Here is a 14,384-nt window from a genome sequence, read left to right as displayed (position 1 = left end):
TAAATAATTTAATGAAAAAAAAAAAAAACAGATGTACAAAGTAGGTTTGATAGGCCACAAACAGGGTATTTTAGTTAGCAAAAATTGTAGTTAACTCATGTAGAAGCCAGAATGATTTCCCTATATCTCAATATGTAAAAATTTCTTTTATCACCTTTTGTGTGCCAGGTGTTTGCAAGGCATTGGGGAGCAGCTATGACATGGCTGTAGCCCCCCGTCAACTGGGAGAGCACAAGCAAAAGGAAAATTGCAACGAAGAGTAACTGGAGCCCAAGGAGAAGGGAATAACTGATGAGGAGGTAAGCAGGAACCAAATCCAGAAAGCCTGGCAAAGCCAATTAATAACTACCACTGCTTGAACGTGCGAGGCACTAGCCTAAACAGTTGGTATACACTTATCTTCACTCTGGTACCCACTCTGTCACAGATGAGGAAACTGATACTTAGAACAATGAAATAACTTGCCCAAGGAATCCAGAGTGATGGAGCCAGGATTCAATAGTCTATGAACACCTTGGATTTAACCACATTGCTAAGGGAAGGCCAGCAAAGGTCACAGTCAAATTTATTTTTTCCCCAAAAGTAATCCACAGTCAAAATGAAATTTCTTGGTTTGTAGCAATCTGATATCATACGTCTATCATTTCGGTGCACAGTACACACATTGAAGAACTTATTTAATGGGCCCTAGCAATGAAGATGTGGTCATTAAATACCGGATTTTTTCCAACCTGCTTTTGAGTATCATCAATATGGTCTGCAAGAAGTGCATTTAAAATATCAGGGGGGGAGAAAAAAGCTGAAAGGCATTCGGATCCAAATACAAAGGCCCTGAAACCACCAAAGGGGAAACTGATCTGACCTGAACATACTACATATGGAAACCCTGGAATGGTTGCGATGCTCTCGGGAATATTCAATTACAAGGGAGACCCAACACTGACCTTTTTACAAGGAGACAATCAACAGAAGACTGTATTTTATAAGAGGAATTCACTTCCTGTTAACAAGCCTTCTAACCCTGTACAAGCAAAAGGAGAAGGGAGGGCAAAGACCCCAGTTGGCTTTGAAGAGATAAACCCTGGTTCTTTAGGAGTCTGAAAAGAAAAAGAAAAAAACAAAACGGGGAAAAGGAGGTATTGTGTAGAAAGGCCATATGATCCACCCAGTTGTTAAATCCTTTGCTCCAAAGGGTTCACTACAAGGGCTGAAGAAATGATAGAAATAAACCTGTAGAAACTTGACATTCTTTTCTTGAATATTTATTGCATTTCTTCTGCAAACACTCACAACACATAGAGATAGTAAAGAGTGCCTACTAATTCAGATTTTACTTCTTGGGTGGCTTTCTGGACTATCCATCCCTGTATTCAACCTACCTCAAGCCACTCTCCCTGGTCCCCACGTACCACAGCAGAATGAAGGGCTGACCTTTATTCGGTGCTCCCATAACCCCATATGCAGTATCTCTGTTATGGCATTGGATGGAAATCGTCTCCACCACTAGATTCTAACTTGCCCCTGTCCTCAGCATTTTAGCAGATGTAACTGCTCAGAAAATGTTTGTTGACTGAATTAATGAAATGCTTCCATACTGCTTTCTACTGTACTAGGTCTCTGTGGTCATTTTTGGCCCAGGAGCTCATGGGCAACGTCATGTCTTATCCATCGTATCTCCATTGCCTCACATGGTGCCTAACAGTTCCTAGCAGACAGTAGGTGCTCAGCAAAAGTTTGAAGGGTTAAGCACAAAATTTCCCAACATATGACACGGTAGGAAGGAGGCAGGAGAGTAGCAAACAGGATTACTGATGGAGAAAAACTTGTGAATTAGTGATACAGTCTTTTTCAGTTTATGAGCGTGAGTGACGGGAACTGACGGATTTCTGGGAAAGTACAAATTTAGCTTTCACGTTTCTGGCTGGGGGCAATTTCGCACAAGCCGTAAGAAGGGGGCTAACACGAACCACATACGGGTGCTTCACATTTAAAACCCCAGAACAAATCCATGAGGCAGGTATAATCCCCGTTGTACAGAAGAGGAAACAGGCCCAGAAAGGTTTATTTCTTGCCTGAGCCCACCCGAGCGGTCAGCGCCAGGCCCAGACTCCACCGCAGGTTCCCGGGCCCGGCCCAGCGGTCCTTTCCTCCTCCTGGGTGGCCTGTGACTCTTTCAAGTCTAGCTGGGCGACTCCTGAGGAGGAGGAGGAAAGAAGCTGGGGGCTGAGATGCTTTGGGCATACAGGAGCCACGGGGTTCAGGACGCAGAGCACAAAAGCAACGAAGTGCCCCCGTAGGGCCTCGCACACCCGCCCGCGCGCATTCGCCGGCATCGGTAAGCTTGACCCTTCTGGGCTTCCGTAGTTCGGAACAAACTGGATATCTTTAGGTGTGGAAGGATAAATATTTTGAAATTCAAATCAGGTTTGCGGATTTGAGCACTGAGATAGCAAAGCCAAACCCTCCGTACGTTCTCACGAACTAAAACCGCGAAGACAACACAATCTCTCCCCTTCACAAAAGGAAATCCCTCCCTCCGCCGGCGAGACGATGCCGGAAGTTCCGGTGGGCTTGACGTCACTACCGCCCAGTTTCTGGGCGGTGCTAAGATCGGTGCTAAGATGGACGCTCTACAGGCGAGGGAGCGGCTCCGGAGGAGGTACCTGTTCCAGCGGGACGCGGTGGTCCAGCTGGACCGCGAGGGCTACGCCGGGCCGGGTGAGGCACCCCCCGCCCCGGCGCGCTCCGAGTCGCGCCGAGGTTCCCGGAGGCGAGGCGCCGGACACGGCCGGCCCCGCGGGCCTCTCGCAGCCCTACCCAGTCAGGAGGGACTGGGTTTCGTTTTTTCAAGGCTTATCAAGTAGTTTTGCAAGTCGGGTATTTACTGTCGTAAAAGACCCTTAGAGATCAGGTAGCCCTGCTCATCTTGGTCTTCAGGATTCCCAGGAGAGCTGGTTTAACACCTGTTTGGCAGTATCCATTAAATTAAAAAATATCCACAGATTGTATTTCTAAGAACCTAACAAAGGAGCGTACTTGTAGCAGTACATAAGGGCGTGTGTGCAAAGTCTTTAATCTCAGCTTTGCTTGTAATAGCGAACGACTGGAAACATCTAATTGTCCGTCAGCAGGGAGCTGGTTAAATACACTTGGCTGTTTATCCATGACACAGCAGACAGACTTTTATGTACCAATGTGGATGCTTTTCAAAGGGAGGCGCAGAACAACGTATGGTATGCCACCATTTGTGTTCAGACCAGATAACATGCGGTGTGTGTTCACCTGTAGATGCATAGAATATGCAAGAAGTCAGTAGACGTTATTACTGGTAGCTGCTTTGGGGCTGGGGAGCTGGGGTTAAGGATAAAGAGAGAGATTTCACTTTAGATCTTTTTGTCCTGTATGTTGTAAATCTTGTGTATTTATTACTTTAAAAAAGTAAACGCAGAAAACATCATGCGCAGGCATGCTGGTTTATAAATTTTGAGGGTGTCTCGCAGAATTTTTATTATGAATAAGCTTCCCAGGAGTTCTGATGGTCAGCTAAAAGCTCGGGAACCTTGGCTACATACTAATGGTTCTCACATGAACTGAGAGAGGGGGCATGTTAGTCATATGGAGAACTTGTTAGACCCCATTTGACCCATTCTTTCAGATTGGGTCTCAAATGGAAGGAATTTGACTTGTCCATCACCTGTCTAAGACAGTACCATGTTGGGACTGGACCTCCAGTGTGCCCTTTCCACTTTTGAGCTGACCCAAAAGGTTGTGTTTGTTTAAAAAATTAAAATATGTAGTTGTAAGTAGTGTTTTTGGAAAATCAAGTCCATTTTGTGTTCTAATGTTTGCCGCTTGCATTTTTCTTAATTAACAGGACTAATCACTTTCCTAGATTATATATGAAGCATAGCATTAAAATTCCTATACTACTACATGGCATTATTCTTTCCAAAAGACTATATAAATAAATTTGGTTGCAAAACTCATTTAGCGGCCAAAAAGTTGACTATATTGGACAGGTTTTATGGCAGGCTCCTATTAATTATTTCTAAAAATATAAACCTATTTTGGTGGTTTTACAGAAGAAATTGGTACTATAATGGGAGAGAATGTGGTTCTTAGAAAGCTCTAGGAAATTATTTTATTTGACTTAAAATAGGTGTAATTTAAAAAAAAAAAAGGAAAAGGGGAATTCCCTGGCAGTCCAGTAGTTAGGACTCCGCGCTTTCACTGCCGAGGGAGCAGGTTCAGCCCCTGGTTGGGGAACTAAGATCCTGTAAGTGGCGCGGCGTGGCCAAAAAAAAAAAAAAAAAAGGTATAATTTTACCTGTGAAGTTAATGATTACTTAATAAGTTGAACTCTCCGTTATTTGCAGAAACCTCTACACCTGTTGAGAAAAAGGAGAAACCTCTTCCAAGACTTAATATCCATTCTGGATTCTGGATTCTGGCATCCATTGCTGTGACTTATTATGTTGATTTCTTTCAAACCGTTAAAGAAAACTTTCACACCAGTAGGTAAGAAAACTTTATTTTTCTGTTTAACTGCTTCGTAAGTTAAACACATGTGTTTTATTTTTCACGTTTTGTGAGCCGAATTCTTCAAACGCTTAGTAGGCACCTACTTTCTGCCGGGCATGGTGTTGGAGGTGCTGGTGACGCAGAGTTGAAAAAGAGAGTGTGTTCTGGGCATGTACTGCAGAGTGGGTGAGGCTGGAAATTATTTCAGTGGGCTTTTTCAGCACAGATGTTTTGTAGGATGAGGACGGTAGTGAATTTAAGAAGGACCTAATCCATTTGTAAACCATGCAGAGAGAATGACTGAAGGTCTTTAAGAAGATCAAGTACACGAGCTCTGGGAGGAGGGAATGAGAATTGTGGTGGGTGGGAATTGGGTCTCAGAGCTCGTTTTCAGAGAATAGTTACAGCCAACAAGGTAACTACATGTACAGGCTGTGATTGAATTAGAGTTGAGGTCACTGGTGGGAGGAGTCAGGAGCTTTGAGGCAGGATGTCAAAGAGTCCATCGTTCATGAGGATTGAAATCTCTTTAGTATAATCTAGGAGTTGACATGGAAGGGGAGGTTGTTCATCACACTCCTGAGTCCTCACTGAACATTGGAGAGTGTTCTGGAGGCCCCTAGATGACAGAAAAAGAGCGAGAGGTGTTGGTGAGCATCAGAGCTGGCATCGAGAGGGGTGGTTTGCTTAAAGTGCAAGTGTAATTGTTTGGAAGTACCAGCAGGGCTAGAAAGGTGCAGACGGGACTCTTTGATCCGGTGATATCGTTGGGGGTTGGGGGACACACAGTCTCTCCCGCAGAGGCCCTCAGGAAGAGCAGTGACTGCTGGAGGGGTGCCTGAGGAGAGTGAGGGAGCAGGTGGTCCGGGGAAAGCAGGCCGGGGGTGGGGGTGTTATGTAAACTATGGGAGGGAGAGAGCTTGTTCCCGTTCCTTATTTCCAGCAGGAGCTTTCCCTAAACACTCCCATCTTCTGGCCCTTCCCCTCAATGGCTTCTTCCCTGGGAGGTGCTAGACCTCCTGATAGGGTTTGGGATGAAGAACCAGACATGTAGCTCAGCACCTTCTTCCTCTTGGGCGCCAGCTGCCCATTGGAAGCACAGATTCTGGGCTGCTTTTCTTCACCATTGTTTTATGGGGCGACCCTGACATGAGAAGGTCTCTAGGTTTTCACTGTGACTTGAAACCCAGTGGGTAAGTCTGTCTATTTCTGGGTTTCAGTGTGAGGAAGCACGTTGTCACCATTCACCAAAGCTGTCTTCTTTTCGTAGCTCTATCAGTAAAAAAGCTGACAGTTGGTCTTTATCAGTTTGGTTTGTGTCTTTCAATTGGTCTAGAACTTGGGCTGGGAAAAGAAGGGATGGTTGTTTCAGGCACCATCAGTAGCACCTGCTGCTTCATTCATGAGCTGTCTCATGAGAGCCTGAGATGTATCCAGTTATGGTGACAGTGATGAACAAGGCACATTTCTCACCCTCCACCAGCTCATTTTAGGCTGTGATAGATGAATAAGTCATGTGGTGCATACTGTTTGCGTGTACGAGGGTATGTGCAGGGTGCCGTGAGTGCACCTAGAAGGGGCACCCAGTCCAGCCCAACCTCAGGAGGTAGGCCTTTTTGAGGTTTCAGGAGAGATGAGAGGACTTATCCATTTGTGTCCTATGTGTCCTTGTATATGAGAATACTAAGTATTAGTAGTTAAAGGAGATGGTGAGGTAAGGAATAGCTCATTACACTGTAAGGTGTTTGGGGCCGCCCACAGTAGTAGTGGCACCCAGTAGCCCACCGGTGGCGTGCGACAGAGCCTGGACTCAGCCTCCGGACCAGGACTGGGGGGCATGAAAAGAAAGTGGGAGTCATAGGCCTGTCCACAAAGAAGTGTCATCTTAGAGGAAAAAAGACAGAAACGCATGGCCGAAGGCTGCGGATTTTGAGTAGAGTAGTGTTGCATTCTTGCTGAGGCCTCGGTAAGCAGCGGGGAGTTGGGGCAGCTGTGGCGGGAGAGCGCTACCCAGAGGCAGTCCGTGCAGGCTGCCTTCCGCTTTCTCGAAAAGGGTTCATTCCTTTGATTTTCCAAATCTGGCCTCCTCCCATGACCAGCAGGGGCTGGAAGGAAGGGGCTGATGAGCTTTTTCTCATACATACTGAGCCGGGTCTTGTGTGGAGTTGGAAGGAGCAAAAATCCATTGTCCATTGGGGGAGGACTGGAGATATTCTAGGAATGGGAGGGTTTCATTTAGAAATCTTTTACGAGAGGCAATATGAATTAACTCCTTCCAAATTGATATTCAGTATTTTAAGAAACCCTGCTTAACTCGGAAGAGTTGATGGTATCTGTTGAAATCTTTATTACTCTCACACTCAAAACTTCAGAAACAACCAGAAAGCCGCTAGCTTTCCTGTATGTTTGAAGAAAACGTCCTTTTTTGTTGGTTAGTTTATGAAAGTGTGTGTGTGTGTGTGTGTGTGTGTGTTTAAAGTCTTACTTTTTCATCCTTTCATGTGTCTCACTCTCATCTTTACCTACCCATCTCCTATTAGATCTAGACCTTCTGCAAGCTGGGATTGAGTAACTGTGGGTCCCTCGGCCCTTTCCCCAGTTGATATTCTTCTTAGAAATAGATATTTAGTCTATTAATGAAAACTTTTAAGATATCTGATTTGTTAAGTGCTGTCAATTAGCACTTTTTTTTAAACCACTTTATTTTTTTATTTTTTTATTTTTTTTGTGGTATGCGGGCCTCCCCCTGCCGTGGCCTCTCCCGTTGCGGAGCACAGGCTCCGGACGCGCAGGCCCAGTGGCCATGGCTCACGGGCCCAGCCGCTCCGCGGCATGTGGGATCCTCCCAGACCGGGGCGCGAACCCGGTTCCCCTGCATCGGCAGGGGGACGCGCAACCACTGCGCCACCAGGGAAGCCCTAAACCACTTTATTTTTGTGTACATATTTGCTTAACAATCACTGAACTTCTAGTCAGCTTCAGGTATCTGAAGAGCCTTTATAAGTAGTTTATATTGTCTAGACCCAAGGTATGCTGCACACAGTCTGGAGCAAAATTGCAAATAACATCTTTCTAAAGATAGGCATAGAAATTCTGATTCATTAAGTTAAGATGCTTCCTTTCTCTAGTAGCAGGGCTGAGTCATACCTGGTTGGTAGGCCCTGTGTTATGGGACAGGACTCAAAATTCAAATCACCTGTATTCAAAGGTAAACTTACAAAACCTTTGTCAGATACACGCACTGTCAAAAATGGGATCACTGCCATTGGTATGGTAAGCCAGCAACAATATGAGCCTATGTCACATTTAAGATGTGTCAAAAAAGATTATTTAGTATTAGGCTGCAGAAGATGTAAAAGAGGATAATAGAAGGGTATTATTTTTGTCTCTACAGTTGGTTTCTGTTTGGCGGTGCCTTGTTGCTTGTTAGCTTATCGATTGCATTTTACTGCATAGTCTATCTGGAATGGTATTGTGGAATTGAAGATTATGATATCAAGTATCCAACGTTGATACCTATTACAACTGCTACTTTTATTGTAGCAGGAATTTGGTAAGTTACCTTTGGAATGAAAATTTTTTTGATCAGGTAATGATGTACATGGTACAAAATTCAAGAGGGAAAAAAAAAGGAAATAATGGGAAAACAGTCTCCTTGATTCCCTTTTCAGTAGTATCTTTCTTTACTTATATATTTAGTTATTTAAAATACAAATGGTGACATGCTATATATATATATATTGCATTTTGCTTTTTAAATCATTTTCATTGTGAAGTATAATGCAGACAGAAAAGTGGAAGAATCTAAAGTGTACAGCTGAATTATGCAGTGAGCCTTGGTGTAAACCCTAACGAGGTCAAGAGAAAGATCTGTGCCGGCCCTCTCTAACCCCTTCCATGCCCCCTCCCAGTCACTCTACCTTCGTTTCTGCCCGCAGATAAACACTGTCCCCACCTTCATGGTAATTGCTTTCTTTTGCATCTCTTATAGAAATGGGTTCATATAGTATGTATTCTTTTACATTTGACTGTTTACATGCAACATTATGTATGATTCATCCATACTGTGCATAGCAGTTGCTCGTTTTCATTGCTGTTCAGCATTCCATCTTATAACCAAATCCCAGTTTATCTGTTCTGCTGTTGATAGCACTTGGATTGTTTCCAGCTTGGGGTTATTATGAGTGATGCTGTTAAGAACATTCTTATGTATGTCTTGTGTGCCTGTGCGTGTTTCTGTTGGATGTATATGTACATGCATACATATACACATATCTCTAGAAGGGAAGCGTTGGCTCATCGGGTATGCATACCTCCGACTCTAGTAAATAGTGCCAAACTGTTTTCCAGAGTGATCTTTTTTTTTTTTTTTAAATTGAGTTTGGAATTCTTCCATACCAGTACATATAGATGTGTCTCATTCTTTTTAACAGTTACATCATTATCACTGCATGGACATATCATGATTTATTTAACCAGCTCCCTGTTTTTTTTATTCTTTCGCTGTTATAAATAATGCCACAATTAACATCATTTTTCATAAGCTAAGAGGTTCTCAATGAAAAGTTTTTTTTATGTTTATAAAAGTATTTTATAACTTGCTCATTAAAGAAAAATCTGTAAATTACAGAAAAACACAAAGGAAGTAAATCCCATGATCCTGCCAACCAGAGAGAAAACTACACTGAACATTGTGTATGGCCTTTTAGGTTTTTTTCCTCTCTTTATATTAATTGCATTTTAATTTGGGGAAAACCACACACCTTTGTACATATTCAGTTTAAATGTATTTTTTCTATTATGTATTTTCTGTAGTTGAAGTTTACGGGTGTTTGACATATGTTGCATTGTGATGCAGTTTTTTATTAACCCTTTGGTGACGAGTGTAGACAGTTGTCTTATTTTACAATTTCTTATAAGGCTAACGTCACTCCCAGAAATGTTATTGTATTTTTTAGAACAGTAGGATTATAGCTATTTAAATGTCTACTTCTCAAAATATTATGTTAGTCATTAACTATCTGAAACACTTGTTTAATTGACGATAATTTTCCTTTATTAACTTCTGCTCTTAAAAATTCAGTTCATAAAAATCATTGCACTTAGAAAGTGTGTTATTCTTACCTTGGTGACAGGAATAGTGTTTTTCTCAATGAAAAGTTTAATAGCAGCTTATAAATGATTACTTTTTCATTCTGTTTCTAACAGAAAAATACTTTAACCATCTTTTTTTTTTTTTTTTTACCATTATAGTTTTGTAGTGTGTGAGATCGTAAAAGCAGGCTGTAGTCATTTTATTTCATGTTCTTTACAGATACTAATGTTAAGAGACTAAAGTCTCTGTTAAGCCAGGCCAGCTCTCATTAGAGGAGCTTTAGTGATTCCAGTTCTGAGTACTTTGTGAAGAAATTGTGATATTTCTGATATTGGCTAAATCACATATCTGAGAAACATGATTTATATATAGAAAGTTACTGGCTGAATGAACTTTCCCAAACTGGGTAAAAGTGAGTCCTTTAAATCTAGATTCTACAGTAGAATATAGTTGTATAGAGTATAGCTATAGTTGTGAACTGTGTGGCTATTTTGTCCTTTTCTTTTCAGCTTCAATGTTGCTTTATGGCATGTGTGGTCATTTTTCACTCCACTGCTGTTGTTTACCCAGTTTATGGGGGTTGTAATGTTGATCTCACTCCTTGGATGATTTCTAAAGGTAAGATTTCTGGATTGGTATTTCTAATAATGAATGCATTTGAAAAAGTCTTTCATGATAATTTTCAGTGGACATAGCAATAACGGACTAGTAAATTATTTGAGTCATGTTTACATGAGAGCTGTTCATCCATTGAACTCTGAGGTAGAAGGGACTGTGATCCCTTCCCATTTGCATAATTTAGTTCTAAGTGACTACTTTTTAGAGAAGGCACCCTGACCTTCCAAGATCTCACGAAGAGAGTATTTGCACCTTCCAATATGGATAAGTTCACACATTGATCCATTTTCTATTGCAGTAGACTTCCATCTACTTCTATAGATGACTATTGGCTAGATTGTTCTTAGTTAATGGGAATATGGGAAGAATGGGCAATTTTACCCAGTTGAGAAGAAAAATCTGTTTTCTAACTGTCCTGGATGCCTCATAAAAATCTGATGGATGGCACATCAGCCTTTTCCTTCCATGTTATTATAGAATTTCTGCTTCCCCAGAGACCACTGTGTCCCTGGGCCTGCTGCCTTCACAATGGGGTCTATTTGCTAATTGTCAGATAACTCATTTATTGAATAAGTATGTGTTCAGAGTACTCACTGTACATGCTTAGGGACATGGTGAAAAAGACAGACGGTCCCTCTCTTCATGTTGCTTACGTTAGACCTTGGAGAAAATCTACTCCATATGTCAGTTTACTTAATTGTAAACTTGAAAACTGAGACCCAGAGGAGGAAACTTGAAAACTGAGACCCAGAGGAGTAAACCTGAAAACTGAGACCCAGAGAAGTAAACTTGGAGAACTGAGGCCCAGAGAAGAAAAAGTTAATGCACTCAGTTATTGGGGTGCAAAAGAAAACTGACATTTCAGCTCACAGACAGTGTGTTCTCCCTTTGGAGCTTTAAAGGAAAGTCCCTATAACCAGGTAAAGAAGAAATGGATGTCCTCTCATTGTTGCTAGTCTGAAAATAGCTGCTAGCACACACATGCTGATGTGCAGAGTCCCCTCCATATGTTGTGCTGTGTCTAGGACCGTTTGGACTCTCACAGTGTGTCCTCTGTCCCTGTTGACCTGTCGCCACAAGAGCATTCCTTCATCTGACCCTGTCTCCTTTGAATCTCTGGCTGTTCAGTATTGAGGTTTTCCACGTGTTCAGGAGCTTTTGACTTACTGCCGACATCAACTTATAATTGGTAACAGAGAGCCAGAGAGTGTTGTAGGCAGAGAGGTTGAACTGTGCTTTTTAATATTAAATCCAACAGCCTGAGATAGAATGTCTCGCTTGGGTTTTCTTTCAGGTGTAAGGGCATGTCAGTTTAAAGTGAATGATTAATATCCTGCTAGCTGAAAGCACCGCAGACATAATGGAAAAGCTACAGTGTGTTTTTGCATCTATGAAGTGAATGGTTTCCTTGGAAGAATTGTAACTTTATAGCTCTGTAGTTGAAATCAGAATAAATTATATTTCATTTGCATATTCCTAAACTCATTATCGAATTTTTCAGATTCAAAGTAGAAATATTCTATTCAAGACAGAAATAACTAATTTGCAGTGTTAATCTGTTTGGATCATTGGAGAAACTGTTGGTGTAAAAATTTAAATGAATTTTCATTAGAGATGCATAATGTACTCCCGATAGTGTAGAGAAGTTGTTCACTCTTCCATTTAAGGGGGAGCAGTTCAGTGTATGAGATGACTGGCTGTGTATGTAAAGGAATGATAGTGTCATGTGCCTTTAACCCAACTTCAGCAATTCCTATATAATACCATTTTTATAATAGTTTTGTTAGGAGGAGGACCAGTTGAAAGGATTTTGTGTTTTCCCATCACTTAAGATTTTATCACTGTGTAGATTACTGGGTTTTTAGCATTTGTTTAACATATGAACTTTTAATCATGTTAAGTACGTGTAATTTTTTTCTTAATATTTAAATAAAGTATTTCTATAACTTTCTTGTGGGTTTTGTTAGTACAAACTTTGGAATTGTTTCTGTCTTCAGCTATTAGCTTTTCACTATAGAAATAAGGCTTCTTTTTAGAGAAGGTTACTCTGCTTTTCAAAGACCAATGAAAGACAGTATTTGCACTTTCAAATGCAAATATGTTTACATTAAACCTAAACATCGTAAGCATTGTGACATTTTAAGTACCTTATGTTGGTTTCTGCACTCCCCACCCCCAAGGGACTTCAGGTGATGATATGTTTCAGTCAACACTTGTGTCTGGCTCGGATCACACCCTGCAGTAGTAGTTAATCTTGACCTTGAGTAGCAGTTAATCTTTCTCCAGCTGTGAGGCAGGAACAATATCTGTGTTGTTGGGTTGCGGGTGATAAGAATAATGTTTATGAAACACCTACTGCAGTGCCTGGCACACAGTAGGTGCTCACTTAATAAATGGTAATGGAGAGGGAATGACAGACAAAGTAGATCAAAGAGCAGGAATGGGAAGAGGCAGGCATGATCGGTAAACAGAATCAAGCTCAGTTTGTGTACATATGCATGTGAGGGTGTGTAGAGAGAGTCATTTAAAGTAAGGAGCAAAGTCAGGCGGAGGTCAGAATCAGGTGGCCAAGTCAGTCAGTGATGTGAGGGTCCAGTGCAAGGCTGAGGTTGCAAACCCAGGAAGTAGGAGTAGAGAGAGCACTGATTCAGACCCTCCGGAGGGAACTTGGTGGGGGGCAAGGGACGTACCCCCGTGACAACTCCCACAGAGTCTTTGGGCAGATTCTGCAAGAAATCCTTCCTTCCCTCCCTCCCTTCCTTCCATTTTTCTTTTCTTGCAAAGTAGTTTTACTGGTTGATACTTGGATAGAAACCTAAGGCTGGGATTTTCTGTGTAATACAGTCATTAGAACCCAGTTAGCCAAGTGCTGATACTGTGGTATAGCTAGGGTGGTAAGGAGATGATCCTGTTACAAAGAGACATGGGAATAAATTTGTGTAAACAGGATCATGCCTGGTCCCTGTGACCATTAAATAAGTGCTGTGCAGATTATTTGTGGGTCTTTTCCTATTGTTATAATAATTATTATTATTTTCTAAAATAAATTTATTTATTTATTTATTTTTGGCTGTGCGAGGGCTTTCTCTAGTTGCGGCAAGCGGGGGCCACTCTTCATCGCGGTGCGCGGGCCTCTCACTATCGCGACCTCTCGTTGCGGAGCACGGGCTCCAGACCCGCAGGCTCAGTAGTTGTGGCTCACGGGCCCAGTTGCTCCGCGGCATGTGGGATCCTTCCAGGCCAGGGCTCGAACCCGTGTCCCCTGCATTGGCAGGCAGATTCTCAACCATTGTGCCACCAGGGAAGCCCTTGTTATAATTATTAAATAAAAACTGTGTCAAGCAGTGTTGTTGCTGCTTCTAAACAAGCCTGTGGGAGGAGCATCCACTCAGAATAGTAATAAATAATGGAATTAACAGTTGTGAATGTTTATTGTGAAAGTCAGGGATATGGTAGAAGCAAGTGTGTGCTCTTAAAAATGTCCCTGACTGACAGTCCCAAGTGTCAAGACCGAGTCTTCCACCCGGGTTGCACACTGGTTGCCTCAGGCCTGCTGCTCAGAGGTTCCCATTGCAGCTGGTGACAAGGCTGTCTTGTGAAGAGTCTTCCAGGTGATTCTAACGCGCAGCCTCGTTCCAGAACTATCCTGTTCCAATCACTTGGGGCAGAGACGTCTCTGCAGAAGCTAGAATATTCCAATTGTCAGGGAACACAGAGATAGCAGAATCGAACTTAGCTCCCTAGGGTAAAAACCAGATTGAGGCTCCCTCCAAATCTGTGTCTGGGACCTAGCTTGGGAGGCAATGGTCTTTCTAGGAGACTTAATAGCATTTAACATCCTGGCTGTCTCAGGGTTCTTTGGTTTTATACAACAACAACAAGAAAAGGTCTCTGGCTATGCTTAAGCAAAAGAGAAATAAATTGGAAAGGAATCGAGGGAAAAGCTAAGAGCCGCATCTTTATAAGTAGAATCATTTGGGGCGGTGGGGCGGGGTGGTCCTAGGTAATAGGGGTTATTAGATGCCCTCTTCCGTGGCCACAGTTAGGATAACTGCCCTTCACTTAAAAATATTTTAAAGACTTTGAGTCAGCTCAGTGTTTCTTTTTTTTTGTGGTACGCGGGCCTCTCACTGTTGTGGCCTCTCCCGTT

The 14,384-nt window shown here is 42.4% G+C and overlaps 1 protein-coding gene and 1 pseudogene across 4 annotated transcripts in view; one reads left to right on the top strand and one right to left on the bottom strand.

The window, feature by feature from the left end:
* Window positions 1-2,580: 2,580 nt before the first annotated feature.
* The window catches only part of TMEM128 (transmembrane protein 128), an 18,607-nt gene continuing 6,803 nt past the window's right edge, over window positions 2,581-14,384 (top strand). For 3 of the 4 annotated variants that reach the window (XR_448818.4, XR_003680614.1, XM_028492134.2), the window contains exons 1-4: window positions 2,611-2,718; window positions 4,377-4,518; window positions 7,916-8,074; window positions 10,126-10,234. Coding sequence is in view for 2 of the 4 variants with exons in the window: in XM_028492134.2 (XP_028347935.1) it covers window positions 2,622-2,718; window positions 4,377-4,518; window positions 7,916-8,074; window positions 10,126-10,225 (498 nt within the window). In the remaining 2 variants the exon portion in view is untranslated. Of the gene's footprint in view, window positions 2,719-4,376; window positions 4,519-7,915; window positions 8,075-10,125; window positions 10,235-11,528; window positions 12,185-14,384 lie in introns of those variants that run through there. The other variant, XM_007122692.2, reaches the window with a different exon arrangement.
* On the bottom strand, window positions 7,490-7,787 carry LOC112063764 (transmembrane protein 126A-like; annotated as a pseudogene).

This window comes from Physeter macrocephalus, chromosome 7, assembly GCF_002837175.3.
Source record: "Physeter macrocephalus isolate SW-GA chromosome 7, ASM283717v5, whole genome shotgun sequence".
Lineage (NCBI taxonomy): Eukaryota > Metazoa > Chordata > Mammalia > Artiodactyla > Physeteridae > Physeter > Physeter macrocephalus.
The sequence above is the reverse complement of the archived record's forward strand: the minus strand, read 5'-3'. Positions and strand labels throughout refer to the sequence as shown.